At 44.6% G+C, this 27,819-nt stretch overlaps 3 protein-coding genes across 3 annotated transcripts; 2 read left to right on the forward strand and 1 right to left on the reverse strand.

The window, feature by feature from the left end:
- The first annotated feature begins 757 nt into the window (after positions 1 to 757).
- On the forward strand, positions 758 to 4,950 carry manf (mesencephalic astrocyte-derived neurotrophic factor). The gene is made up of 4 exons (XM_055869875.1): positions 758 to 994; positions 1,893 to 2,020; positions 2,164 to 2,305; positions 3,971 to 4,950. Exons 1-4 carry the CDS (start codon positions 904 to 906, stop codon positions 4,153 to 4,155), a joined length of 546 nt encoding a protein of 181 aa, XP_055725850.1. The 5' UTR covers positions 758 to 903; the 3' UTR covers positions 4,156 to 4,950.
- Positions 4,951 to 5,052: 102 nt separating this feature from the next.
- On the forward strand, positions 5,053 to 10,585 carry rbm15b (RNA binding motif protein 15B). The gene has a single exon (XM_055869874.1). It carries the CDS (start codon positions 5,771 to 5,773, stop codon positions 8,324 to 8,326), a length of 2,556 nt encoding a protein of 851 aa, XP_055725849.1. The 5' UTR covers positions 5,053 to 5,770; the 3' UTR covers positions 8,327 to 10,585.
- Positions 10,586 to 16,978: 6,393 nt separating this feature from the next.
- LOC129816059 (uncharacterized) lies at positions 16,979 to 19,378 on the reverse strand. The gene is made up of 2 exons (XM_055870235.1): positions 19,328 to 19,378; positions 16,979 to 17,638 (listed from the first exon to the last, which is right to left on the reverse strand). The coding sequence occupies exons 1-2, from the start codon at positions 19,376 to 19,378 to the stop codon at positions 16,979 to 16,981; spliced, it is 711 nt and encodes a 236-aa protein (XP_055726210.1).
- Between the last annotated feature and the right edge of the window lie 8,441 nt (positions 19,379 to 27,819).

A 27,819-nucleotide genomic window follows, 5' to 3' on the forward strand; every position in this document is an offset into this window, starting at 1 on the left:
TTTAATTATTTTTTATTATTTGTGAGTCTGTGATACGGGGACGAAGACACAGCTTGTGGCGCGTTCAAAGGCTAGAACTAGGAAACTCTGAAATGTCTTACTTGCTGACTGTTTGACTGCGGCACGTGAATAACGACAACCAGTTCGCATCTACAACCTAGTTCCGACTAGCACATGAAGGCAGCATAAATGTGTGGTTGCCTTATTCACACCAACATCCTGTGAAACAGCATAAACCAGAGAGGAGACCATATTATTGTGCTTTAGATTATATTACCTATATTACATCATATTATATAAATCCACACAGGCAGCATTATCCCAGTGAATGAAGAGCAGTCACTTTCTGCGCTATGCCCGATGTTTCTACCGGAAATGATCATATATGACTGTCAACCGAGAGGAAGAGGCCAAACGAAAGGTTTCATTCTCGTCAAAATCTGTCCAAAATAAGACCAATGCGTTTCTATGGGCTTATTTTAAACCTTTTCGCCTGCTTTCTCGCGTTTGGGACGACACCCATTGTTAGGGCTGAGACATGAGCATCTCGTAATTATATATAGATCTCTGCTGTAAATTAACATACAGAGCTCTAATCCAATCGCACGGCGCCAACTGGACGATGTCCCCGAAACGAAGAGCACGTGGCCAATCAGAGAAATGTGCGTGGAACGTTTCAGGAAACAAACCAATCGCGTTCTAGAGAGTAAAATGAGAACCAATGGGAATCCTGCATAGGTTTACGTGTTTAGCAGGAAGCTTCACAGAATCAGGACATTGCGTGCTCAATTTACCGGTGTCGACTCTGGATGCTCATGTGTAGCTGTCATTTGTAGCTAAATAGTTTTGTATCGTTACGTTTACATCTAACTAGCTAAAATAGAATACGTTATTCATCGTGAAATGTTGTGTTTGAGTAGTTTGTCGGTCGCCCTTGCGGCGCTAGCTTTGGTACCGAGTAGTAGCAACGCTTTGAAAGATGGGGAGTGTGAAGGTGGGTTGGTTTGTCTCATATATATATATATATATATATATACACACGTCACTGTAACTATGGATATAGCTATTAGTAACTAAGTGTAATGGTAACGTATGTTGTGAAACCTATGACTGATAATTCATGGAGCTTTACAACAATCTTCATCAAATGGATTTTGTCTTGCTAGATACAATAGCTAAGATCTCTTTTCAATGTGTTCTCTTGAATTTAAATGTTTTTTTAAAAGTGTTGTAGTTTGCTGTATCTGGCTAGCTTAGCTAGTACTTGTCAATGAAGAGTCATATAGCTAATTGCTCATTAAAGCCTTGTCTTGTGCTCCAGGCAAGTTAAAACAAAATGTATTTATCCTTTTTCTTTATTTAACTAGGCTATTAACAAATTCTTCTTCTTCTTATTATTCAAATTCTTATTTACAATGACAGCCTAGGAACAGTGTGTTAACTGCCTTGTTCAGGGGCAGAACAACAGATTTTTTACCTTGTCAGCTCGGGGATTCGATCTAGAACCTTTCGGTTACTAGTCCAACGCTTTAACCACTAGGCTACGCTGCCGCCCCAGTTGCTGCATGTGGTTTCAGATGGTGAGATAATGTGCTTCTTGAGTCCTTCGTCAAGTTGTTATTCTTATCTTAGATGTGATGGCTGGTTTGGTCAGGCTTATCCATACGTATCATAACATAGACTGACCAGAACATCATTCTTAGGTTTGTAGGCCTAAATCCTGGGTAACCCATATGTCCACAACAACTGGAGTTACCTATTTCTGGTATAGATTAACATTAGATTAAATGTTTTTATCCTAAGTTTAGTTAGCCTATAAGGTAATGCATAAGTCCTGATGTGTCACCACTTTACAATCCTACCTATGGCTGCCTTGTTGTTTTGCCTTTCAGTGTGTGTGAGCTTCCTGGGTCGGTTCTACCAGTCATTACAAGACAACCATGTTAAATTCACCAGCGCGGACATCGAGAACGAACTCGTCAAAACCTGCAAAGATGTCAAGGGCAAGGAAAACCGCTTTGTAAGTGATTTTAGGCTAATCTTTTTTTTTTGTTTTAGTTTAATGGAAGTCAAGTCGATTTAAGTAGTTACATTGTGTCCTATCCAGATTATCTACTGGGTTTGTTGATTCATTGCTGTTCTTTTCTTCCTTCTGTACCCTAGTGTTACTACATTGGTGGAACAAATGATGCAGCCACCAAAATCCTCAACGAGATCTCCAAGCCCCTGAGCTATCACACACCAGTGGACAAGATCTGTGAGAAACTAAAGAAGAAGGACAGTCAGATCTGTGAACTGAAATACGGTAAAAAGAAAAAGTCTTATTGTCACATACACTGGATAGATGAAGTGTTATTTTAGAGGGACAGCCATAGTAGAGCGCCCCTGTAGCAAATTAGGCTTAAGTGCCTTGCTCAAAGGCACATCACCAGATTTTTCACTTTGTCTGTGCGGGTATTCAAACCTGGCTAAGTGCTCGAACCACTAGGCTACCTGCCGCCCTGGTGGAGCCATCTCACATTATCTAGTATGCGGCTCGGGTATTCGAACCAGCGATCTTTCTGTTACTGCCACAATGCTCTAATCGCTAGTATGCAGGCTATTGAAGGACTGGGACATTTTCAGCTTCCAGGAATTGTGTACAGATCCTTGAGACATGGGGCAGTGCATTATCATGCTGAAACATGAGGTGATGGCAGTGGATGAATGGCACGACAATGGGCCTCAGGATCTTGTTACGGCATCTTTGTGCATTCAAATTGCCATTGATTTAAAAATAGAAATAAAAAATGCAATTGTTTTATTGTCCGTAGCTTATGAAATGAACATTCAATGCTCTGGCAACAATTGCACACTCCCTCAACTTTAGACATCTGTGGCATTGTGTTGTGACACAACTGCACATTTTAGTGGCCTTTTTATTTTTTACAAGGTGCACCTGTGTAATGATCATGCTGTTTAATCAGCTTCTTGATATGTCACACCTGTCGGTGGATGGATTATTTTTAATAAAGGAGAAATGTTCACTAACAGGGATGTAAACACATTTGTGCACAATATTTGATAGAAATAAGATTTTTGTGCTTATGGAACATTTTCTGGGATCTTTAGTTTCAGCTCTTGAAACATGGCACCAACACTTATCATGTTGCATTTTATATTTTAGTTCAGTGTAGATGTTTGTATCCAGACCGACTTACAGTAGTGAGTGTATAGATTTTTCCTTTACAGGTCCCCTGTGGGAATCGAACCCACAACCCTGGCGTTACTAACACTGTGCTATACCTACTGAGCCACACGGGACATTTCTCCTATTACCCGGTGTCTCCATTGTTACTTCCCAAAGTTTTAGTCTCAGGAAACTACTACAAAACCTTTCGACAAAAATGTTCTTTACAGCAGTCACAATTCCAATGGATAATTGTTTGTGGATCATAGTCTAAACACGCTGGTGTATGCAGGCAGGGTTTGGACCTATATTGTACAATCTATTTACAGTATAGACACAAACACTGGCATCGGACGAGGACCTATTTTGAACGTCATTACCGTACTGTGGCCTGTCTGTGGAGGTTCGTGTGGGACTGATTGCCCTGGCAGTGAAATGTGATCCTTCTCTCTCTATATAGAAGGTGGAAAATAACTCTGCATTCTGTATGCTCCCATGTTGTCAGTAAATCACATTGGAGCATAGAATAGTGTTCAGTCTCTTGACCTTTTTGTTGAAAGATTTTTTATTTCAAACGGGTGTCACTGTGCTTGCTTACTGCCACTCCATCTCGAATCCTCTGCCGCATAGACTTGACCACCGTCCTGAAACCCTTCCTGAAACCAATCTTATCCAGTTACACCAATGAAAAGCTAGCAGTTGGGCGTAGTGGGTGGTGATGTTTTAAAGCTGAGGAGTGAGGTTACGAATCCAACTCCGTTACACTGTAATCTTTTACCTCCCTTTCTCCCTTGCCTGCAGACAAACAGGTGGATCTGAGCACAGTGGACCTGAAGAAGCTGAAGGTAAAGGACTTAAAGAAGATCCTGGAGGATTGGGGAGAGTCGTGTAAAGGCTGCGCGGAAAAGTCTGACTTCATCCGCAAGATCAATGAACTCATGCCCAAGTATGCCCCCAACGCAGCCCAAGCAAGGACTGATCTGTAACAAAATGGAGGGGAAGATTCAGACCTGGGTTTGTGTTCAGTGGTTCGGAGTCGGAGTGCTGATCTAGGATCCGTTTTGCCTTTTTTACATCATAATGAATAAGAAATGGTGGACCCACCTGATCCTAGGTCACGCTTCAACTCTGACACACTGTGTCCCAAATAGTACCCTATTCTCCTAGGTAGTGCACTACTTTTGACCAGAGCTCTGGGTCCTGGTCAGAAATAGTGAAATAAGTAGGGAATGGGGCGCCATTTGAGGCGGATACTTTGTGACTAGGGGCCATGGTGGCCCTGAGGTTATTTTTGTGGTGTGAAATGTTCGCTGTGCGGTATATGAACCACCCGACAGTCTGTACATGCCCTTTAGTTTCTTTTTGAAGGGATAGACTTTATTATTTGACTTAATTATTAACGGTTTAATCAAATAGAACAGGGGTGGACAAGCTTTTAGGCAGAGAGTCCTAGACAGTGTGGATGCAGGGATTTTATTCCAGGCAAGCAGTAAGTAAAGTTCCTGATTCTACTAATCAGTCTGCAAATCGAGACGTTGAGTTGTGATACTGTGGCGTGACACTACTTGGCTAGAACAAGTACCTGCGCCCATACTGTCCCTAACCCTCTATCGATAAGGGTGGCCACCCCGGAAATAGGATTTAAGATGAAGGGGAAAGGAAATGAGAAGACAAAACTTGAAAGGAAATTGTGCCGTTCTTTCACACTGAACCTTTCATGTAAGACCTAGTGTTTGTTACAACTGTGCTCTACTTTTTCATTAAAATATGAAAACCCAGTGTCAGAAGTGCCATGATCAGATGTGTATCTAATTTTGTATGAATACTTGTGCACCAACTGAATTTATCTGGCTTAACTACATTACCAAAGCTTATGACTCTCAGCTTCTTCTTTTTCCTGAATGTGACTGCCCAGGGAGCTTCTGAAGAACTGCATAAACATATTTCACTAATGGGAGGCATGTGTCATTAATGTATGACTAATATAGGGAACTTCGTCAAACTTCTTCCTCGGATGCATGGGTCATTTCTACTGAGCTATCTGATTTTCTTTGTGAATCAATTTCACCTATTGCGAGTCTATTCCAGTAGGTTTACGTGTTGACAATGTGAAACATGATATTTTGCAGTGTGTATGCACTGTAGTCACCAGATATAAATACGCGCACCATGTATTTAATGTTCACGTTTCCACGATACAGTTTACATTTACATGATTCTGCCTAATTATGTAATTTGTGTCGCATATTATTTGCAAAATTGAGGTTTGGGGAATATGCGTTCAATGTCACGTCACTACCCCTCCCGCGACGTCGACTCAAACCCCTCCCATTGGCGGAACGCGCACATTCCTTTTGTCCAAGATGGCGGCGTTGATGTAGGTTCTCTGATAATGTTTTTAAATGTGTTTATCCTTTTAATTCACAATAAACGCAAAGTCTCAACGTTGTGGACATTAGTTACAAGTTAGTAAATCGTCCGTATCTGTGCAACGTCCGATTAAAATCGAGGCATTTAATTCCAGACCGGATTGTTTCTGCAGAGACTGGCTGGCTAACGAGCTAACGTTACCTAGCTAAAAAGTTTGGGTATCGTTTGAAAATGAAACGACAGGCCGGGAGGGACTCCAGTCCTAGTCGGGCTTTAGCGAAACGAATACGGGAAAGAGAGCGGGAACGAGACGGGCCACGGAGAGAGGACCTACCGCCCCCGCCTCTTGCCTTGCTGCTCGCTGAAAGCCGAAGGCAACATGCTCGGAGCAGGAGTAGGGAACGAGAAAAGACGCGGCTTCGGGAGGAGCGCGGGGCCGCTGTAGACCCACTTCACCACCGACAACAACACCACGACCTCGGGCTGATCGGCCGCCCCGCTCTCCGGACTACAGCCGCCCTGCCCAAAGGCAAAGCGGCGACCGAGCTACTGAGCCTCCGGGGGGGAGCGGGGGGGACTCTGGAATACAAATCGTTGCTCATTAGCAATCTAGGCTCGGTGCTTTCTGACGAACATGTTGAAGACGGACTGTTCCACGAGTTTAAAAAGTTCGGGGACGTTAGTGTGAAACTATCTCACACTCCAGAGCTGGGCCGTGTTGCGTACGTGAATTTCCGTCACCCAGAAGACGCTAAAGAGGCCAGGCATGCCAAGACCAGGTTAGTGCTGTATGATCGCCCCCTTAAAGTAGAGCCCATGTACGTCCGTCGTCGCAGCTGCACGCCGCCGGATGTGAGCTACATTCCCATTCATGGCGCCTCATATCCCCCTTATAGACAGAGGTCCCTCTCCCCAGGGGCAGGAGTTAGCAGTATCAGAGACATCCGACCACTGAGACACTACCCTGTAGAGGGGTTGGGACTGAGCAGAGAGAGGGAGAGGATCTTAGATTACTACGGGATGTTGGATGAGAGGGGGCGGCCATACGGGCTGCCAGTACCCGAGCACGAAGACATAAAGCCAGAGGACGACGCGCGGGCGTGCAGGAACCTGTTCATTGGCAACCTGGATCACAACGTCACTGAGGGCGAGCTGAGGAGAGGCTTCGACAAGTACGGCATCATTGAGGAAGTTGTGATTAAACGACCGGCGCGCGGTCAGGGGGGAGCCTACGCTTTCCTCAAGTTCCAGAATTTAGACATGGCTCACCGGGCCAAGATAGCCATGCAGGGCCGCGTGATCGGTGGGAACCCCGTGAAGATTGGCTATGGTAAAGCCAACCCCACCACGAGACTCTGGGTAGGTGGCCTCGGCCCTAGCAACTCCCTAGCAGCTCTAGCCCGTGAGTTTGACCGCTTCGGCAGCATCCGAAACATAGACTATGTGAAAGGGGAAAATTTTGCCTATATTCAGTATGAAAGCTTGGACGCCTCACAGGCAGCCTGTGCCCAGATGAGAGGCTTCCCCCTGGGAGGCCCAGAGCGGAGGCTGAGGGTGGACTTTGCCAAGGCGGAGGAGCCCCTGCCTCGTAGCTACCCAGCAGGGTACCAGCCACCTGTGCCCCTGCCTGCCCACCTGGACTTGCTGCCGGAGGTTTACGGCGGGAGGCACCGTGACTGCAGCCTGGAGAGAGAGCTCCGTGCCAGGGACCGCTCGCCCCCCTCCCACGCCCTGTTCACCCAGCGGGAGAGAGAGAGGGCTCTGCTGGACAGGGACAGGGGAGACAGAGAGTTCACCAGCCCAACCAAGAGCCTGGAGCGTAGGGGGGGTGAAGCATTTGGGGGTGCCCGTGTAGGGCGGGGGGACCGAGCAGCCCGGAGCCGCAGCCGAGAGCGCTGGCTGAAGGAGAGGGACGCTGCGCGGGCTGGGGGGGAGAGACGGAGGCGACGCAGTCTCTCCCTAGACATGCCCTCTCAGGAGAAGGAGAGAGGCAGGTCCAAGGTGAGGGGAGGAGGACCAGCCTCTCCAGAGGACAGCCCAGACAGAGCCAGGGTCAGAGCCCCAGACTCCACCACCGAGCCCAGGGGACAGAGCCCTGACAGCAGCCGCCACTCCAACGAGGACCGGGGTGGGGGTCTGAAGACCGGCGGAGACAGGGAAAAGGAACGCGACCGTGACCGCAACCACAGAAATGCGAGCGACAACAACCACACCTTGTCTGACACGCCTAATAAAGACCCTAAGACACTCAGCACGCTGTCGGAGTATGCTGCCACCCTCACCAAAGCCTGGCACGGTCACTTTGCCCTGAAGAACTCCTGCTTCCCTACTAACATGCACCTGCTGGAGGGAGGCTCCGGGTTCTTCCACTCTGTCATGAAGGACCACCAGGCCAAGGGGAAACTGACCCAGCTGAAGATCGCCCAGCGACTGAGGATGGACCAGACCAGGCTGGACGAGGTCACCAGGAGAATCAAGCAGGGTGGGTCCGAGGGCTACGCTGTTCTTCTTGCCCTCCAGGGCCCCATCGACCGCGAGGCCCCTACACCTGAACCAGGCCTACAGATCAGACTCCTCCGTCACCTGGTCACCTACCTGAGGAACAAGGAGGCTGCAGGAGTGATCAGTCTACCTGTGGGCGGTGCTAAGGAGGGGGGAAAGGGGGGCATGCTGTACGCCTTCCCCCCCTGTGACTTCTCCCAGCAGTTCCTCCAGACCCCTCGCAGAACTTTGGAGAATTTGGATGAAGAGCACCTGGTGGTTGTGATTGTCAATGACTCTGCCTAACTAAGACAGAAGACACCTCTCTGTCTATAGTGTTAGCTGTCATTGTTATTTCTCCATGTCAACAACAGACTGAGCTCTGAGCAAGGAACTAGTAGGGATTGTCAATAGCTAATAAAGTAAAACACCACTCTCTGTCTCTGTAGTGGTAATAGCTGTTTGACTTCCGTGTAAAGGGACTGAACTGTTGTAGAACGACACCTCGTCCTTTCTCTGGGGGTGTTCCTATGTCCCTCTCTATGCCCCTAACAGACAGGCTCACTACAAACAGAGACCGAGCTGCTGTCAATCCAAGCAAGGCATCCTTTGAGACTTACTGACAGACTTTGTATTAAAATAGTGGAGGTGGACGGAAGAGACATTTTTTTTTCTGCATTTCTTTAAGTGAAACACGACAACTGAGTGAGGGATTGTTTAATCGTTTTGGAACTAAACAGACCAGGCAGTTTATCTCAAGGCTTCTTCTACAATGGGAGTATTTGTCATATGATGTGATTGTATCTTTTTTTTTGTTTTTATTTGACCATTCCAGAAGTTCCACCTTCATTTGAGAATTGTGTGCTCTGATTGGCTGTTGCATGCAGGAAGTTGTTTTGTCGTACAGATTTTACCTTCTAACCGGTGGTCAAGTTCCACTGCTATTTACTGGCTATTGATTTTAAACCGTTGTTGTTTTTGAAATATTGTTTCAGCTACAGATATTATTTGTTTAACACTTCTGTCTTGGTCCTAGCGTGGTATTATACTGTGCATGGCTGGTTTATTTGAGCTTTTAAAAAATGTACTGAATGAGTCTATAGCCTATTTGCGAATGATTTTACATATGAGAGAAAAGGGTCGTCGTTCCTCTCTTGTTGATGCAACACTCTGTAGTGGTTGTACGGCAGAACGGGCTACCTCTACAATTTATTTAAATCATCTGTTAGTTTTTTTTTGTTTTGTTTTTTTTATAAATCACAAACATGCAATACAAATGAAATCCACTCACTGATCTGTTGGAGTCAGTTCAATTTCTCCGTGCAGTTTCTTTGAGCAAGGTTGAAACACTGAAATCCATGTTTTTATTCATCATATTAGTTTAGGTGCATTGTTTTAAACATGTCTGTCTGTTTGAATCATACTGGGCCATTTTAATGTTTATTTGAAGAAAACATCACCTGAATGAATGGACTAACTCTTGAGTAGTAGAATAGTTAAAAGGAAATGCGTTTGTCACTGCAGAACATCAGACTGGTGTTAGTTAAAAGGAAAAGTGTTTGTCACTACAGAACATCAGACTGGTGTTAGTTAAACAGAAAAGTGTTTGTCACTACAGAACATCAGACTGGTTTTAGTTAAAAGAACACAACATCAGACTGGTGTTAGTTAAACAGAAAAGTGTTTGTCACTACAGAACATCAGACTGGTTTTAGTTAAAAGAACACAACATCAGACTGGTGTTAGTTAAACAGAAAAGTGTTTGTCACTACAGAACATCAGACTGGTGTTAGTTAAAAGGAAAAGTGTTTGTCACTACAGAACATCAGACTGGTGTTAGTTAAAAGAACAGAACATCAGACTGGTGTTAGTTAAAAGGAAAAGTGTTTGTCACTACAGAACATCAGACTGGTGTTAGTTAAAAGAACAGAACATCAGACTGGTGTTAGTTAAAAGAACAGAACATCAGACTGGTGTTAGTTAAAAGAACAGAACATCAGACTGGTGTTAGTTAAAAGAACAGAACATCAGACTGGTGTTAGTTAAAAGAACACAACATCAGACTGGTGTTAGTTAAAAGAACACAACATCAGACTGGTGTTAGTTAAAAGAACACAACATCAGACTGGTGTTAGTTAAACGGAAAAGTGTTTGTCACTACAGAACATCAGACCGGTGTTAGTTAAACGGAAAAGTGTTTTTTGTTTCCCAAACAGCACCCTAAGGCCTGCGTGGGGCCCTGGTCAACCGTAGTGCTGTACGTAGGGAAAACGTCTCCGTTTGGGACTCTGGCTTTGTCACTACATGAGATTGGTTTTAGACGCTACTACCGTATGCAACGTTTCTTTAAATGACCAACAGAGAATAAGATCTATGGTTTGTTTGTTATTCTGTTATGTGAACTATGCGATGCTGACCAATTTACATGACTTTGTCACATTGTAGGAGACTACCCATTTTCAATGGGGTTTGTATACTTAGTCAAACCAACCAGTCCATTTGATCGTTTTTTTCTGTTGTTTCAACATGTATGAAAAAAGAAATTAAACGTTTTCTCTTTTTAAATCCTTTTGTTTTCTTCATTTTCACATGACAGGATAATTCATGGCTTATTGTTCTACAGGCAGACGGTTAAACAATATATGGCATGTTGGTGCATTCTAATGAAGCAATAAGACCTGAGGAGGTGTGGTATATGGCCAATATACCATGGCTAAGGGCTGTTCTTAAGCACGATGCAACGCAGAGTGCTTGGATACAGGCCTTTAGCAGTGGAATATTGGCCATATAACACAAACCCCTGAGGTGCCTTATTGCTATGATAAACTGGTTACCAATGTAATTAGAGCAGAAAATAAATATGTTTTGTCATACCACAGCTGTCAGCCAATCACATTCAGGGCTCGAATCACCCAGTTTATAATAACAGGTCTCTCAGATCACAACCCATTTTGTTAGGAAACTCACCAACAAACATATTTTACCTTCATTTAACTAGGCAAGTAAGTTAAGAACAAATTTTTATTTCCTATGATGGCCTTGGTCAGGGGCAGAACGACAGATTATTACCTCGTCAGCTCAGGGATTTGATCTTGCAACCTTTCGGTTACTAGTCCAACGCTCTAACCACTAGGCTACCTGCCGCCCCCTTGATATTCAAATAACAGCAAACCCTCTGGGCTGGCTATCCCCAGAAATGTTATGGAGAAGTTAGAAACTGACCCGAAAGCACTTCATTGGGAAAATACTCTACAACTACATAAGACAAATCAGTGTTTTGATTCAATTATATCCGCTATTGGACAAGTTGTAGAAAAGTTTCTCAAAAAACTAAGCCCTAATCAAAGAAATAACGCAGTTACCAAGGCTAGACATTTATCTTTTTCAACTCATGAAACAACGAAACGCAGCATTAAAAACGTTCCTAAAATGTTGCAGGAGTACTGACATGCAAATATACAAGGGACTAAAAAGCACTGCATGCTGCAACAGCAAAACGTGGTGACTGTTTTAACAAGACGTCAAATGAAAGAGTGCAGTAATATGGAAACAAATTAAAAAACGGATAAATCCACAAGCACAAGTAAAAACAAAAAGTGACTTTTGTAAAAAGTGATGGGTGGAGTGTTTGATCAAGGACAGATTGCAAATTAATTTAACAACTTGTTTTGCCATTAAATTTGCTCATCCTCCAAATCCCACCAGTGGCAATGATGTAAATAAATCAGACTTTTTTGAACTCGGTGGTGTGTTAAACAGAGTGATAGTCCTCAGAAATCTGAAAACCAGCTACTCTGAAGACATATTCAATCTGAAAACCAGCCACTCTGAAGACATATTCAATCTGAAAACCAGCTACTCTAAAGAAATATTCAATCTGAAAACCAGCTACTCTGAAGACATATTCAATCTGAAAACCAGCTACTCTAAAGAAATATTCAATCTGAAAACCAGCTACTCTGAAGAAATATTCAATCTGAAAACCAGCTACTTTAATGACATATTCAATCTGAAAACCAGGTACTCTGAAGACATATTCAATTTGAAAACCAGCTACTCTAAAGAAATATTCAATCTGAAAACCAGCTACTCTGAAGACATATTCAATCTGAAAACCAGCTACTCTAAAGAAATATTCAATCTGAAAACCAGCTACTCTGAAGAAATATTCAATCTGAAAACCAGCTACTTTAATGACATATTCAATCTGAAAACCAGGTACTCTGAAGACATATTCAATCTGAAAACCAGCTACTCTAAAGACATATTCAATCTGAAAACCAGGTACTCTGAAGACATATTCAATCTGAAAACCAGCCACTCTAAAGACATATTCAATCTGAAAATCAGCTACTCTAAAGACATATTCAATCTGAAAATCAGCCACTCTGAAGACATATTAAATTTCAACACTGCATTCATTAAGAAGTATAGCGATAACCTGGCAAAACCAGTCCACCCACCTGATAAATATCTCCATTAACATTGGGCCTGGAAAAAAATCGCTCTAGTCACACCTCTCTTCAAGTCATTATTCTGAACTGACAAGTAACTACAGACCAGTCAGTATTCTGCCTGTTTTATCTAAAGTGTTGGAGAAAGTCCAAGCAGAACAGCTCATGTCATATCTGAATGAGCATCAGTATTGCACCGGGAACAATTTTGGATTCAGACCAAAACACTCCACTGAAACAGGAAACTGTTCTCCCGGAGAACATCAAGAAATCATTGGAGGAGGGAAATGTGGTCGGAGCAGTCTTCCTTGACCTGAAAAAAGGCCTTTGACACAGCTGGTTTGGTTCATATTATTTCACGCAATGGTGTTATCTCACATGTCCTACTGTAAAACATCCTGGTCCCAGGCCAGACAGACAGTGCCGAGACCCTTAGAATCACCGTATAACCGTGCACTGAAAATCCTGGACCAAAAGCACTTACGGTACCATCATTGTTACATCCTGAAAAAGTACAATGTACTGAGCTTTGAACACTTCAATCACATTTTGCTAATGTGAAGCTTGTCTTTAAATGTCACAATGGTCTTGCCCCTCACCAAGCACATGCAGAAGCTGCAATGACCTGGAATGTCCACCAGGTGGTGCACCAGAGGAAACTGCAGGGTCCCGCTATATAACACTTCTATAGGCCAGTCGTCCTTCTACAGAGGGGCACATGCATGAAACACTTTATCAGAAGAAAAGAGGAGACCTAGTCATTTGTCCAACGGAATGTATTTAACTGAAATTTGTCTTCCGCATTTAACTCGACCCCTCTGAATCATAGAGGTGCTGTGGGGGCTGCCTTAACCGACATCCACGTCTTCAGCGCCTGGGGAACAGTGGGTTAACTACCTTGCTCAGGGGCAGAACAACAGATGTTTACCTTGTCAGCTCAGGGATTCAATCCACCAACCTTCTGGTTACTGGCCCAACGCTCTGACCACAAGGTTACACAAACTGCTGTGTCAGTACATTCAAAAGAAACGTCAAAAACTGGTTGGTACAGGGTCCAACATTGCAATCACGTATGAACTGCTCCCATTAAGACTGTTGAACATCCAAGTTGTAAATATTAGGAGTATACACTGTAAGTATGAGCAGGAAAACAGACTGTTTTGTCTTCTCCCATGTCTGTATCGACACTAGGGTGCAGTGTTATCAAGGAAATGGAACATTGGTTTGATGTTACACAGGATTAAAAAATAATTCCCAACTGGAGATGGATGTCATTATAGAAAACTATAATCTGGGATTTAATCATTTCTGGTGAATTTTGAAAGGTTGGCTAAATTTAACATAATCCAACTAAAGTTGTAGATATTGTCTGTATACAGGATTTAACTCATTCCATTAGAGACACTTCACCAATGCTGAAGAAAATGTTTATTAAAAAAAAAGTTAGATACGAAATTGCTTCATAATAGCTATATTTATTTTTAAAAAAGGTGATGGTTTAGGACGCTTTTTAATCTGACCCCGGGCTGTATTCCCTGTTAACCCACGACTGCGTGGCCACCAACGACTCCAACACCAGAATTACAACTGCCGACAACGGTGGTAGGTCTGATCGCCGGCGACGATGAGACAGCCTATAGGGAGGAGGTCAGAGACCTGGCAGTGTGGTGCAAGGAGAACAATGACAGTGTAGAAACAGGTATAAACAAGTCTTTAGAGGGATCATCTAATGACAAAGTGATCCCACTTTGAGGGAACACACAGATATTACCTGACTTTACTGTGACTCTGTAGCCCTGAATACACAGGTATTACCAAACATTACTGTGACTCTGTAGCCCTGAACACACAGATATTACCAAACATTACTGTGACTCTGTAGCCCTGAACACACAGATATTACCAAACATTACTGTGACTCTGTGGCCCTGAACACACAGATATTACCAAACATTACTGTGACTCTGTGGCCCTGAACACACAGATATTACCAAACATTACTGTGACTCTGTAGCCCTGAACACACAGATATTACCAAACATTACTGTGACTCTGTGGCCCTGAACACACAGATATTACCAAACATTACTGTGACTCTGTGGCCCTGAATACACAGATATTACCAAACATTACTGTGACTCTGTAGCCCTGAATACACAGATATTACCAAACATTACTGTGACTCTGTAGCCCTGAACACACAGATATTACCAAACATTACTGTGACTCTGTAGCCCCGAACACACAGATATTACCAAACATTACTGTGACTCTGTAGCCCTGAACACACAGATATTACCAAACATTACTGTGACTCTGTAGCCCTGAACACACAGATATTACCAAACATTACTGTGACTCTGTAGCCCTGAACACACAGATATTACCAAACATTACTGTGACTCTGTGGCCCTGAACACACAGATATTACCAAACATTACTGTGACTCTGTGGCCCTGAATACACAGATATTACCAAACATTACTGTGACTCTGTAGCCCTGAACACACAGATATTACCAAACATTACTGTGACTCTGTAGCCCTGAACACACAGATATTACCAAACATTACTGTGACTCTGTAGCCCTGAACACACAGATATTACCAAACATTACTGTGACTCTGTAGCCCTGAACACACAGATATTACCAAACATTACTGTGACTCTGTGGCCCTGAACACACAGATATTACCAAACATTACTGTGACTCCGTGGCCCTGAACACACAGATATTACCAAACATTACTGTGACTCTGTGGCCCTGAATACACAGATATTACCAAACATTACTGTGACTCTGTAGCCCTGAATACACAGATATTACCAAACATTACTGTGACTCTGTGGCCCTGAACACACAGATATTACCAAACATTACTGTGACTCTGTGGCCCTGAACACACAGATATTACCAAACATTACTGTGACTCTGTGGCCCTGAACACACAGATATTACCAAACATTGTTGTGACTCTGTGGCCCAACACTAACCTCTAGGCTACCTGCCGCCCCATACGGTATAGACAAACTCAGCTCAGTATGTCCTTCACTCATACGGTATGTTATAGACAAACTCAGCTCAATCTACTATTCTCTCTAAAGTCAGTGAGACATTACTGCCGTCTTATTCTGGAACTAGAGTTGCCTAATAGATCCATAGCTCTGAGGCTCTCTCCACTGATCAGTGATGCAGGGAAGAGGGGAGATCCCGAGGGTGTGGTCTAGTCTGCATGGGTGGGGGTGGATGAATGAGTACATGGTAGGGGAGTGCCGAAATGTCCATACTTGTATTCGTAGTTTTATCTGTAAATTGACAGCTGATAATCGGATCGGATGAGACTCGTGAACGCAAAAAACCCCGAAGTGTTTTAAATCTGCCTAAATACTGTAAATGTTGACAAAATACCTCCCTGCACGTTGTCACTGCAAAATAAACAACATATTCGGGAACAGAGCGTAAAGGAGTGTGTCTGTGTGTCCTCAACTAGCAGCAGACAGCCGAGTTTGCTGTCACTCAGTCAGAATGCCCATTAGTAGTTCATCATTTCCCCTACCCTAGCACCACTTGTTAGATATTAAGGTCATTGATAGCTTGATAGCAAACGTCCTCGCCATGTGATTTATCATAGTAGCAGGCAGCAGAAGTCTGAACTATCAGACCGAAAACATGCGAGTGAACGGAGAAATACAGCTTCACTCTATCCAATCAGAGCAGCAGAAGTCTGAACTATCAGACTGAAAACATGCGAGTGAACGGAGAAATACAGCTTCACTCTATCCAATCAGAGCAGCAGCATCAACATACAGCCCGTCCTTCTCTTTACAGACAGCAAATTAGCCAGTTGAGTTATTTATAGCCACGCATATGACTGACTCAAAGACAGGACAGTATAGTTTAGAAACTCTTTGCTTGCTGGCAATTATTATATATTTTTAAACCAAAATAATCGGATCACAATTGTATCCAGAAAATGTGGAATCAACCAGGCAGACAGGCAGGCATGCTCAGCACTCCCGGTAAGCAACCAATCACCGTCCATCCAGGCTTAAGAGCCATGCAGGCAGGAAATGGATAGAAGAGGTAGTGAAATATTAATGTGGAATCATGAGGAGAGCTCCATTAGAGGAGGAAAATCAATGGGATGGGAGGGAGAAACACACACACAAACACACACACACACACACACACACACACACACACACACACACACACACACACACACACACACACACACACACACACACACACACACACACACACACACACACACACACACACACACACACACACACACACACACACACACACACACACACACACACACTACCCCTTCCTAACTGAGCCCCTTGCTAGCTAAACCAGATAGAGACAGATTCTAGAAGAGTCGTGTTACTAGCCGTGTTTCATCAATTCCTCTCAATTCGTTTGAGAGGGAGTCATCATTGAGACCAGGGTCTCTTTCACAGGGGAGCCCTGCACATACAATGCATTAGACAAAATCTAATCAAAACCATGTTGGGCTGGCCTGGGGTTTGGCTGGCCTGGGGTTGGGCTGGCCTGTGGTTGTGCTGGGCTGGGGTTGGGCTGGGCTGGGTTGTGCTGGGCTGGGCTGGGGTTGGGCTGGGCTGGGGTTGGGCTGGCCTGTGGTTGTGCTGGGCTGGGGTTGGGCTGGGCTGGGGTTGTGCTGGGGTTGGGCTGGGCTGGGGTTGTGCTGGGGTTGGGCTGGGCTGGGCTGGGGTTGGGCTGGCCTGTGGTTGTGCTGGGCTGGGGTTGGGCTGGGCTGGGGTTGGGCTGGGCTGGGGTTGGGCTGGGCTGGGGTTGGGCTGGGGTTGGGCTGTGGCTGGGGTTGGGCTGGCCTGTGGTTAGGCTGGGCTGGGGTTGGGCTGGCCTGTGGTTGTGCTGGGCTGGGGTTGGGCTGTGGCTGGGGTTGGGCTGGCCTGTGGTTAGGCTGGGCTGGGGTTGGGCTGTGGCTGGGGTTGGGCTGGGCTGGGGCTGGGCTGGGCTGGGGTTGGGCTGTGGCTGGGGTTGGGCTGGCCTGTGGTTGTGCTGGGCTGGGGTTGGGCTGTGGCTGGGGTTGGGCTGGGCTGGGGTTGGGCTGGGCTGGGGTTGGGCTGTGGCTGGGGTTGGGCTGGCCTGTGGTTGGGCTGGGCTGGGGTTGGGCTGTGGTTGGGCTAGACTGTACTGGGGTTGGGCTAGACTGCACTGGGGTTTGGCTTGCCCAGGGCTGGGGTTGGGCTAGACTGGACTTGGGTTAGGCTGGGGTTGGGCTGGCCCAGGGCTGGGGTTGGGCTAAACTGTACTGTGGTTGTGCTGGGCTGGGGCTGGGCTGGGGTTGGGCTGGGGTTGGACTAGACTGTACTGGGGTTGGGCTGGGCTGTACTGGGGTTGGGCTGGGCTGGGGCTGGGCTGGCTCAGGGCTGGGGTTGGGCTGGGCTGGGGCTGGGCTGGCTCATGGCTGGGGTTGGGCTGGGCTGGGGTTGGGTTGGCCCAGGGGTGGAGTTGGGCTGACCAGTGGTTGGGCTAGACTGTACTGGGGTTGGGCTAGACTGTACTGGGGTTGGGCTGGGCTGGGGTTGGGCTGTACTGGGGCTAGGGGCTGGGGTTGGGCTGGCCTGGCCTGGGATTGGGCTGGGCTGGGTTGGGCTGGGTTGGGGTGGCCTGGGGTTGGGCTGACCTGTGGTTGGGCTCGGCTGGGGTTGGGCTGTATTAAAGCAGTCTCATTGTCCAGCCAGACACAGCTCACAGAACAATAGGGGCTTTATTGCCTTCAAATTGGGGTTCAAATTACACTGGCGGGTGATGTGAAGCGGTTTCACTTGAATTTTAATCATGTAACCAAAACACTGACGTCCCTGACCCTAGTGATCAACCACTTTCAAGGAACCGTGTGTGTGTGTGTGTGTGTGTGTGTGTGTGTGTGTGTGTGTGTGTGTGTGTGTGTGTGTGTGTGTGTGTGTGTGTGTGTGTGTGTGTGTGTGTGTGTGTGTGTGTGTGTGTGTGTGTGTGTGTGTGTGTGTAAAAAGAGTTATATAAAATATCTGTAGTAAAATTAGAGAATAGACACTGGTCTGAACTAATCCAAATTCACTTAGAATTACTCATTTTTTTCGATATTCATTTAGTCATGATGGTCAGATAATTACATTTCTTCACTTCCTGTTGCATTGGCAGCTGGGTATCTAGGGACAGACATGGTCCATAACTCCCCCCTCTTCTCCCATTCTCAACTCACTCCCCCTATCCATAAAACCAGCATCCATCCAGCCCACTCCACCCTCTCCTGAGTAGCCCCCTGCCCTAAACAACCCAACGTCTTAGCCTAACGCCACTCCTGAGACCTGCTGCACCAGCGGAGCAGATGGTGCCTTATAGAGAATCCTCTCTCCACACTCAGTCCCAACCCCAGACCATGTCTGTACCCCAGACCATGTTTTTACCCCAGACCATGTCTGTACCCCAGCCCATGTCTGTACCCCAGCCCATGTCTGTACCCCAAACCATGTCTGTACCCCAGACCTGGGTTCAAAAACGATTTGAAATAATTCCAAATACTGCATCTGTGCTCGATTGAGCATGCCTGTTGCAATGGAACCGATAAACATTTTATAAAACCCTTAACCCTGCCCATCTGGTTACTGCAGTCAGGCTAAAGCAACCGATCAAAGAATTGTAATGATTTCGAATAGTAGTTGAACCCTGGTCAGGTCTCTCCCTCCTCCTGTTTCTTTCTGTGCAGCCTGTAATGTTAAGACTGGAAGAGGAGGCAGGCCCGTTTTCACCCTATTCCCCATGTAGTGCACTACTTTTGACCTGGACCGATGGAGAATAGGGTGCCATTTGGGACATTACCCAGTGATCTCCTCCTCCTTTGCTGTCTGTCTTGTCAGCTCCCAGAGCCATCTGATCCTTTCTCTCTCCTCCGGGAGATGGGGCACGGGAAACCTGGGAGAACCTTGATTTCAGGCATCAAGGGGTTTATTGGATTGCATTTACGCAGAGAGAGAGAGAGAGAGAGAGAGAGAATAGTAGGGAGAGAGAGAGAATGAATAGTAGAGAGAGAAAGAGAATGAATAGTAGAGAGATAGAGAGAGAATAGTAGAGAGAGAGAGATAGAGATAGAGAGAGAATAGTAGAGAGATAGAGAGAGAGAGAGATAATAGTATAGAGAGAGAGAGAGATAATAGTATATATATATATAGAGAGAGAGATAATAGTATAGAGACAGAAAGAGATAATAGTATAGAGAGAGAGAGAACTAGAGAGAGAGAGAGAGATAGAGAGAGAGAGATAATAGGATAGAGATAGAGAGAGAGAGAGAGAGAGAGAGAGAGAGAGAGAGAGAGAGAGAGAGAGAGAGAGAGAGAGAGAGAGAATAGTAGAGAGAGAGAGAGATAGAGAGAGATAATAGTATAGATAGAGAGAGATAATAGTATAGAGAGAGAACTAGAGATAGAAAGAGAGAAATGGGGAGAGGGCATAAGAACCTCCACCTCCAGCTCCCTACACAGGAGAGATATTCACTATGCAGTGTGGAGATGGACTACAGTTGATCCAATGAGTCCAACCTCGAGTAGTAGATGAATTGTGAAAAAAAAATTCTGTTTGTTTCCGTAGTACTGTTTTGTGTCGGTGGTTCAATTCTCGCTGGGGTTAATCTAGAAGTAATGACCCTAAGTCGCTTTTATATAAACACGTCTGCTGTATTATAATTATTATTATTACTATTTGAAGTATTTTGATAGACTTGAAAGCTCATGAAAAATAAGTTTGGTGTTACTTTAATTCCAGGACGTTGATCTATTAACACAAAACTTGAAAGTCTGTAATAATGAATAATCTAACAACATGTTCTCTTTTCACAATCAGTAACTGTTCTAATAGTTTTTTGTTTTTATTATCATAGGCCTTAACAGCAGTGTTAATATTCTATATACTATTGGCCGTCAGTCTCATCCTCTCCAGTCCGATTGAGACGTCCATTAGTAGTGCTCCGAGGTCAGAGTAATGAACACATGCCAGATGGGCTCCCCTGGTTTTAACATCCTGTCTTCTGTTCTCCTCTGAATCTCAGCCAAAACCAACTCTATAGATTACTATTAAGAAGAGATGTGTTTATGGTTCTGGATGGCAAGGATCAAGGATGGAAAATATTTTGTAAAAATCTAAAAAAAAAACGGATCTAGCCTGTGTTATTTATTCTAGGTTCTAAATTACACTATTTTATAATTTGTCAGTGCAAAGCAATCTTCCTCCCTCATATTATTTGCCTCTCCTCGGTTTTCCTCGGTTGTCCTCTCCTCTCCTCTCCTCTCCTCTCCTCTCCTCTCCTCTCCTCTCCTCTCCTCTCCTCTCCTCTCCTCTCCTCTCATCTCCTCTCGCATCATGTTGTTAGCTGAGTCTCTCCTCCTCTCCCCTCAACAGCTAAGTGGTAGTCCCTGTATAATTACCAGCTTCCATTCTGGTCCTCTCTTGTCTCTAGATAGTCTTTAATTGATGCTAAATTGCAGTTGTTTCTCAAAACCCTGAACTAGAGAGGGTTAATTGCTTCCTGTCATGCCTTTATTGTTCCTCTATTGGTGGCCATTGTTTAATGTGAAGACTAGTGTAAGTCCCTAATGGCGCTCTATGGTGCCCTGGTCAAAAATTAGTGCACTACATAGGGAATAGGGTGCCATTTGCCCTGGTGAAAAGTATTGTACTACATAGGGAATAGGCTACTATTCGCCCTGGTCAAAAGTATTGCACTACATAGGGAATAGGCCACCATTCACCCTGGTCAAAAGTATTGCACTACATAGGGAATAGGCTACCATTCGCCCTGGTCAAAAGTATTGCACTACATAGGGAATAGGCCACCATTCGCCCTGGTCAAAAGTATTGCACTACATAGGGAATAGGCCACCATTCGCCCTGGTCAAAAGTATTGCACTACATAGGGAATAGGCTACCATTCGCCCTGGTCAAAAGTATTGCACTACATAGGGAATAGGCTACCATTCGCCCTGGTCAAAAGTATTGCACTACATAGGGAATAGGCTACCATTTGGGACTCAGTCACATTGTAGCAGAGGCAGAAGACCAGCCAGGTCACACATGGTAGAAGTCAGTATTTGACGTATATCCATGTCTGAGGATGTCGGGAGATGAGGGGAAATCGACCACTAGGGGCAACGATGAGCACTGTTACCTTCAAGCAGGTTTCAGTTTTGCACGTGATGGCGGATGGGTGTAAACAACTGACTCCAAAGGTTGCAAGTTTTTTTCCAACGATAGAAAGTTCTTTTTGAGGTTTTTGTTAACCATTTAGAGTTAATGCTTAGTATTAATTTATCCTTAAACACTTCCAAATTTGACTTTTGCAGGAACTTTGACGTTTGAGAAACATGAATGAACGTCTTATTCTGATATGAGACTGTGAGAGTTAGTGGAAGGCAGCTTTATATGGACACTCAACATGTCTCACTGAGAGGTTAACATCAGCCTCTTTGAAACAGAGAATTACTTGCTAGATTGCTCCACACACACACACACACGCACGCACGCGCGCACGCACGCACGCACGCCATATGGTTGAACACCATAGTGCAATCCAAGCTCATCACTATCTTCAAGACCCTGGGACTGAACAGCTCCCTCTGCAACTGGATCCTGGACTTCCTGTCGGGCCAGCCCCAGGTGGTGAGGGTAAGCGACAACACATGCGCCACGCTGATCCTCAACACAGGGGCCCCTCGGGGGTGTGCTTAATCCTCTCCTGTATTCCCTGTTCACCCACGACTGCGTGGCCAAGCACGACTCCAACACCATCATTAAGTTTGCTGACGACAATGATGAGACAGCCTATAGGGAGGAGGTCAGAGACCTAGCAGTGTGGTGCCAGAACAACAAATAAAATATAATAATTTGTCACATGCGGCGAATATAACAAATGTAAATATAACAAGTGTAGACTTTACCATGAATTTGATCCTTACAAGCCCTTAACCAACAATGCAGTTCAAGAAATAGAGTCAGTGAAAGACTTTTGAGAAAAAAAGTTTAAAAACAAAAAGTTAATAAATCTAAAATCTAATCAATCAAAAAGTTACACAGTACATTTACGTAACAATAACGAGGCTCTATACAGGGTGTTACGGTACAGAGTCTATGTGGAGGCTATATACAGGGTGTTACGGTACCGAGTCAATGTGGAGGCTATATACAGGGTGTTACGGTACCGAGTCAATGTGGAGGCTATATACAGGGTGTTACGGTGCAGAGTCTATGTGGAGGCTATATACAGGGTGTTACGGTGCAGAGTCAATGTGGAGGCTATATACAGGGTGTTACGGTACAGAGTCTATGTGGAGGCTATATACAGGGTGTTACGGTGCAGAGTCAATGTGGAGGCTATATACAGGGTGTTACGGTACAGAGTCAATGTGGAGGCTCTATACAGGGCGTTACGGTACCGAGTCAATGTGGGGGCTATATACAGGGTGTTACGGTACGGAGTCAATGTGGAGGCTATATACAGGGTGTTACGGTACCGAGTCAATGTGGAGGCTATATGCAGGGTGTTACGGTACAGAGTCAATGTGGAGTCTATATGCAGGGTGTTACGGTACCGAGTCAATGTGGAGTCTATATGCAGGGTGTTACGGTACCGAGTCAATGTGGAGGCTATATACAGGGTGTTACGGTACAGAGTCAATGTGGAGGCTATATACAGGGTGTTAAGATACCGAGTCAATGTGGAGGCTCTATACAGGGATAACCGGTACAGAGTCAGTGTGGAGGCTATATACAGGGGGTACCGGTACAGAGTCAATGTGGAGGCTATGTACAGGATGTTACAGTGCAGAGTCAATGTGGGGGCTATATACAGGGTGTTACGGTACCGAGTCAATGTGGAGGCTATATACAGGGGGTACCGGTACCGAGTCAATGTGGAGGCTATATACAGGGGGTTCCGGTACAGAGTCAATGTGCGGAGGTACAGGTTAGTCGAGGTAATTTGTAAAGTGACTCTGCATAGATAATAAACAGCGAGTAGCAGCAATCTAAGTACAAAGGGGGGGGGGGGGGGGCATTTTAAATTTTTATGGGCTTTCCTCTGACACCGCCTGGTATATAGGTCCTGGATGTCAGGAAACTTGGCCCCAGCCCCTCTCGTTTTTGGTCACAGGTCCAGGAATGGTTGAAGAATTGCAACATTTGCGTAGAACTAACGCTACAGATAGCAATACTGGGGGATTTGAAAAGCCATAGTCAATCAATCAATAATATAATAATTATTTTAGCAAAAATGTTTATTTTTAATTTACAATCCGTGGAAGCTATGAGAATAGGAAGATTCAAATCTTTTGTGAAGCATCACAGCACAGTTGAAAATCATATGGCAAATAAAAATCTGAAATGGATGATGTTGGAAGATAGATGGGAAAGGTTGAGTGGAGCTGAAGGGTGGGACTAATAACAAGATAAACAATGTAGGGCATACGGGATCTGTGAAATGTGTATAGGTGCGGAGCTATTGTGAAATAGCACAGTTACAAGTGGAAATCAAACTGGATGGACAACAGAAATAGAGGAAGGACTAAGAACAAGCAAGAGAGAACTATTATAAAGTAGACTGTGTCTGTAAAATGTGTATAAGATGTATAAATTGAAGGTAAAAACAGAAATGTTTATCAGTTTACTCCAATTGGGGGATCGGTGGTAGGGTTTGCGGGGAATAATAATAAAGGTATACTCTTTAAAAAAAGTATGTATGTCTATGTAGGTATGTGTATGTATATATGTGTATATGTATGCATACGTGAATGAACATATATATTTACCCCAAAAAATATGGGGGATTGGAAATGATGCAGACAATTACATTGGAAGCAACATTCTTTCCGCAATATTAAGCTGATCCACCCCCCAAAAAAATAAAAAGAAAAGAAAAAGAAAAGAAAAAAACTTGGCCCCAGTGATGTGCTGGGCCGTACACACTACCCTCTGTAGAGCCTTCCGGTCAGATGCCGAGCAGTTGCCATACCAGGCACTAATGCAAACAGTCAGGATGCACTCGATGGTGCAGCTGTAGAACTTTTTGACGATCTGGGGACCCATGCCAAATCTTTTCAGTATCCTGAGGGGGAATAGGCGTTGTCGTCCCCTCTTCACAACTGTCTTGGTGTGTTTGGACCATGATAGTTTGTTGGTGATGTGGACACCAAGGATCTTGAAACTCTAGATCCGCTCCACTTCAGTCCCGTCGTTGTTAATGGGGGCTTGTTCAGCCTGCCGGCCGTCTCATCGTAGTCAGTGATCAGGCCTACCACCAGAAAACTTAATGATGGTGTTGGAGTCGTGCTTGTCCATGCAGTTGTGGGTGAACTGTGGGTACAGGAGGGGACTAAACACGCACCCCTGATGGGCCCCAGTATTGAAGATCAGCGTGGCAGTTGTGTTGTTGCCTACCCTTACCACCTGGGGTGGCCTGTCAGGAAGTCCAGGAGCCTCATTTTTTAAAATGTTCTTAGATTTATACTTGAACTTAGTCGTAAGATCATTTTTGAAAGGTGTGCTTACGTTCGATTCATAAAAGATACTGAGCATAAATAACCTTGCTTACGCAGGTTCTAAGAAGCCCATTTGTAAGCGGGTACAGGAGGGGACTACGCACCTGTGATCTATAAATCTCTAATTAACTTAAAATTGACGGCACCTGAACGTGCCTTACAATAAGCGATGTCCCCTTCTAGAATGCTAGCACAAATTAGGATTTAGTCAGGAATAGCCATGGACCAAAAGAGAAAAGCTAACTTTTTGGAAGACGAGTTCACAGCGATGGTAGAGGAGATTGAAGAGAGGAAACATGTATTATTCAGTGGACTAAATAGTGGGTTGACAAACAAAGCCAATCAGGTAGCTTGGGAGTGTGTCGCTGCTGCATTGAATGAGGTGGGGCATCAAGACTGGCAGTGCGCCTAGTGGTTAGAGCGTTGGGCCAGTAACTGAAAAGTTGCTGGATCGAATCCCCAAGCTGACAAGGTAAGAATCTGCCGTTCTCCCCCTGAACAAGGCAGTTAACCCACTGTTCCTAGGCCGTGTTCTTAACTGACTCGCCAAGTTAAATAAAGGTCAAATAAAAAAAAATAAAAGTGGCTGATGTGAAAAAGAAATGGTCTATCCTTAAACTGTAAGGGGAAAAAGGAATACCCCTACATAACTAGCAGGAAAATCACTTAGGTCAAGTCTAGACTTTGTGTAGAGATAAGATCATTTCCACATCAAAGTAAGGTTTTATAAATAGCTACGTATATGTGGTTCTATACTTAAGTCATACTTAAGGTCAAAATTGATCGTAAGTCCATTTTATAAACGAGGCCCCATGATCCAGTTGCAGAGGGTGGTGTTTAGTCCCAGGGTCCTTAGCTTAGTGATGCGCTTTGTGGGCACTATGGTGTTGAACGCTGAGCTGTAGTCAATGAGCAGCAATTCTCACATAGGTGTTCCTTTTGAGCTGATCGCGGACTACAGGAAACAGAGGGCCGAGCACGCCCCCATCCACATCGACCGGGGCTGTAGTGGACCGGGTCGAGAATTTCAAGTTCCACTGTGTCCACATCACCATAGAATTAACATGGTCCACCCAGACCAACACTGTAATGAAGAGGGCATGACAACACCTCGTCCTTCTCAGAAACCTATATCCAGGACCTATATACCATCCAGGACCTATATACCAGGCGGTGTCAGAGGACGGCCCTAAAAGTTGTCAAAGACTCCAGCCACCCAAGTCATAGAATGTTCTCTCTGCTTCCGCACGGCAAGCAGCACCAATGCACCACGTCTGGAACCAACAGGACCCTGAACAGCTTCTATCCCCAAGCCATTAGACTGTTAAATAGTTAAACAGTTCACCAAATGGCGACTATCTGCATTTACCCTCTTTGCACTAACTATTTTGACTCATCACATACGATGCTGCTACTGTTTATTATATATCCTGTTGCCTAGTCACTTTACTCCTACCCATATATACATACAGTATCTACCTCAATTACATTATTCTCCTGTACATTGACTCGGTACTGGTACCCCGTGTATATAGCCATGTTATTAATTGTGTATTTATTAGTCTAAAGTGTTGTTGTAAAGTGAGTTTATTCATAGCCTTCTTTCATCCTGCTGTCATCTCTGTGCTTTCATCTCTGTGTTGTAAAGTGAGTTTATTCATAGCCTTCTTTCAGCCTGCTGTCATCTCTGTGCTTTCATCTCTGTGTTGTAAAATTAGTTTATTCATAGCCTTCTTTCAGCCTGCTGTCATCTCTGTGCTTTCATCTCTGTGTTGTAAAATTAGTTTATTCATAGCCTGCTGTCATCTCTGTGTTGTAACTTTGTTTCAAATGACACCCTATTCCCTGTATACACTCTTAGAAAAAAGGGTTCCAAAAAGGTTCTTCGGCTGTCCTCATAGGAGAACACTTTTTGGTTCCAGGTAGAACCCTTTTGGGTTTCATGTATAACCCTCTGTGTAAAGGGTTCTACATAGAACCAAAAGTGTTCCTTCTCAAAGGGTTCTCCTATGGGGACAGCCTTAAGAACCCTTTTAGGTTCTAGATAGCACCTTTATTTATTAGAGTGTAGTGCACTACTTTTGACCAGAGTCATATGGGCCCTGGTTAATAATAGTGCACTATAAAGGGAATATGTTTTTTGATTTGATTTTCATTTATTAGGATCCCCATCAGCCAATAGAGACAGCTGGTCTTACTGAGGTCAGACACATAATGAAAGATACATTACAGAAAAAATACTTTACCATTTACATACGTTTAAAACATTTACATGCAGTGTGTGTGTGTATATATCTATTTGTTCCACGTGCAAGACAGTACATAAACACAACAAGTAGGTGACATTGGGAAGAGGCGTTTCTTTATTTGTTTATTTAAACCAGGTTCACTGTTCACTTACTGTATATGAGATGGAAGGGAGTTCCGTACAATCATGGCTCTGTATAATACTGTACGTTTCCTTGAATTTGTTCTGGACCTGTGGTTTGTGAAAAGAGCCTTGGTGGCATGTCTGGTGGGGTAAGTGTGTGTCTCAGAGCTGTGTGTAAGTTGACTATGCAAACAATTTGGGAATTTCCAACACATTAATGTTTCTTATAAAAACAAGAAGAGACACAGTCAGTCGTTCCTGAACTCTTAGCCAAGAGAGACTGGCTTGCATAGTATTAATAGTAAGCCTTTGATTACAGTGAAGAGCAGGACGTGCCGCTCTGTTCTGGGCCAGGGTGTCATTTGGGATTACACACCATGCCTTTATAGTGGTGGCAGGTGATGGCTAGGAGCCAGCAG

This window comes from Salvelinus fontinalis, chromosome 18 (assembly GCF_029448725.1).
Source record: "Salvelinus fontinalis isolate EN_2023a chromosome 18, ASM2944872v1, whole genome shotgun sequence".
In the NCBI taxonomy this organism is placed as follows: domain Eukaryota; kingdom Metazoa; phylum Chordata; class Actinopteri; order Salmoniformes; family Salmonidae; genus Salvelinus; species Salvelinus fontinalis.